The 1,733-nt window shown below is 33.9% G+C and overlaps 1 protein-coding gene across 1 annotated transcript in view; it reads right to left on the bottom strand.

The window, feature by feature from the left end:
• LOC107667117 (ankyrin repeat and fibronectin type-III domain-containing protein 1-like) overlaps positions 1–1,733 on the bottom strand; it is a 95,660-nt gene that overhangs the window by 4,994 nt on the left and 88,933 nt on the right. The window contains exons 20-21 of the mRNA XM_016458702.1: positions 1,161–1,329; positions 908–1,074 (exon numbers count right to left, since the gene is read on the bottom strand). Of these exons, the coding sequence (XP_016314188.1) occupies positions 908–1,074; positions 1,161–1,329 (336 nt within the window). The remainder of the gene's footprint in view (positions 1–907; positions 1,075–1,160; positions 1,330–1,733) is intronic.

Below are 1,733 nucleotides of genomic sequence, written 5' to 3' on the forward strand. Positions count from 1 at the left end.
TGTGTGTGTGTGTGCGTGCTTTTACACTGCAAAAAATATTTAGATATTTTTACAATTTTGTATTTTTGTAATAAATACTCATTGCAAGATAAAGGCTATTTTTTATTTTTATGTTTTATTTTTTATCTTATACAGCATTACTTCCAAAGAAAATTTATAATTTTTGTTATTTTATCTAAAAAATAAAGAAATGAATACTTTTATTCAGAAAGGATGCATTAAATCAATCAAAAGTGACAGTAAAATGATATTTGTAGTACATTTGAACTTTATCTTGCTTACTACTAATTATGGCTTCTTATCAAGTCAATAATTAATAAATGCACATGAAATTTGATTAACTTATTGTATTATCTGAGAATTGAAGAGAATGCGGGCATTTCAATATGTCAATCAAATGTCATAGATCAAGGTCAAATCTGTTTAAATTCTTTTCAATTTATATTATTTTATAATTTATCATTTCCCCCCAAAAAATACTTGTCACAAGATTTTTTTGGAAAAAAAAAAACAAGCAAATAAAATATAATATAAGATACGTATATAATATTAAGATACAATAAAAATGTAATATCTTATACAGTGTTGCTTTGCTTTCTAAGTAAAATTATCTTTTTTTTTTAAATATATTTTTAGATAATTTATCAGAACAATAAAACACACATTAAAAATAGAATAAGTTTTCATCTTAAATGTCTTAAAGTACTAAGGGCTTAGCTCTGGCTGTGGACTCTGATCATATTGGCTGATCTTCAGCTCTGCATCTATTAAAGATGATACCGTAAATTCCCCAGTTGAACAGTTTGTTCTGATTTTTATTGCAGGTTTACTGTCATCAGTTACACCTATGAAAGCTGAACTGGAGCGGCGGGCTGCCAGTGTTAAATTGCACAGAGGACAGAAATACCTGCAAATACTCCTCAACCTGCTGATGTTTCTGCTTGGCAGCGAAGAGCTCGGACTCGGAGAACGCCTCGCGCAAAGTCTGCTGGGACATCAGGGACTCCAGAGCCAGCAGGGCCGACACGCGGCAGTACAGGCCGATGAAACTGGGGCAGTACGCCTCGAAATGAACTACACAGACGGAGAGTGAGCGCACGGCGGGGGACGGGGCAGAAGATACGTGTGTGTGGACGTGTTTACGGTGTGTGTGGTCTCACCTAACTCAAAGATCTGCAGCGGCAGGGTGAAGAATCCCGAGCGCGGCGAGCACAGATGGTTCTGTCCGGGCGGTGAACACACCTCCTCACACGGTGGGAGGAGCAACAGGAAGGACACGCCCCCTCCCAACTCAACCACCTCCTTCACATACACACGGAAATCCTGCGCCTGATATATGAGGAACACGAGAAATGTTAGTATTGTATTGTATTTTATTTTATTTTATTTTGGCTGTATAGGGTTATATTATGGTATATGGTTTTGGAAATTAAACTAGTTCTTCATTACAAATTGTTCTGATTAGTTTTTATTCATCAGACTCTAATACACTATTTATCGTACACTATGCCACTTTTTTTTAAAGAAATTCATACTTTTTTGTAACAAGGATACATTAAATTAATCAAAGTGACAGTAAATCACTATTTGTGGTAAATTAGGGCCCTTTTTAAAAATAAATTAATAACAAAACATAAATAGCAAACATGTTCAGGTGTCTGGTGTCTGAATAATTTTTGGTTTGACTGTATATATATATATATATATATATATATATATATATATATATATAT

Source organism: Sinocyclocheilus anshuiensis, unplaced genomic scaffold (genome assembly GCF_001515605.1).
Source record: "Sinocyclocheilus anshuiensis isolate Anshui unplaced genomic scaffold, SAMN03320099.WGS_v1.1 scaffold415, whole genome shotgun sequence".
NCBI lineage: Eukaryota > Metazoa > Chordata > Actinopteri > Cypriniformes > Cyprinidae > Sinocyclocheilus > Sinocyclocheilus anshuiensis.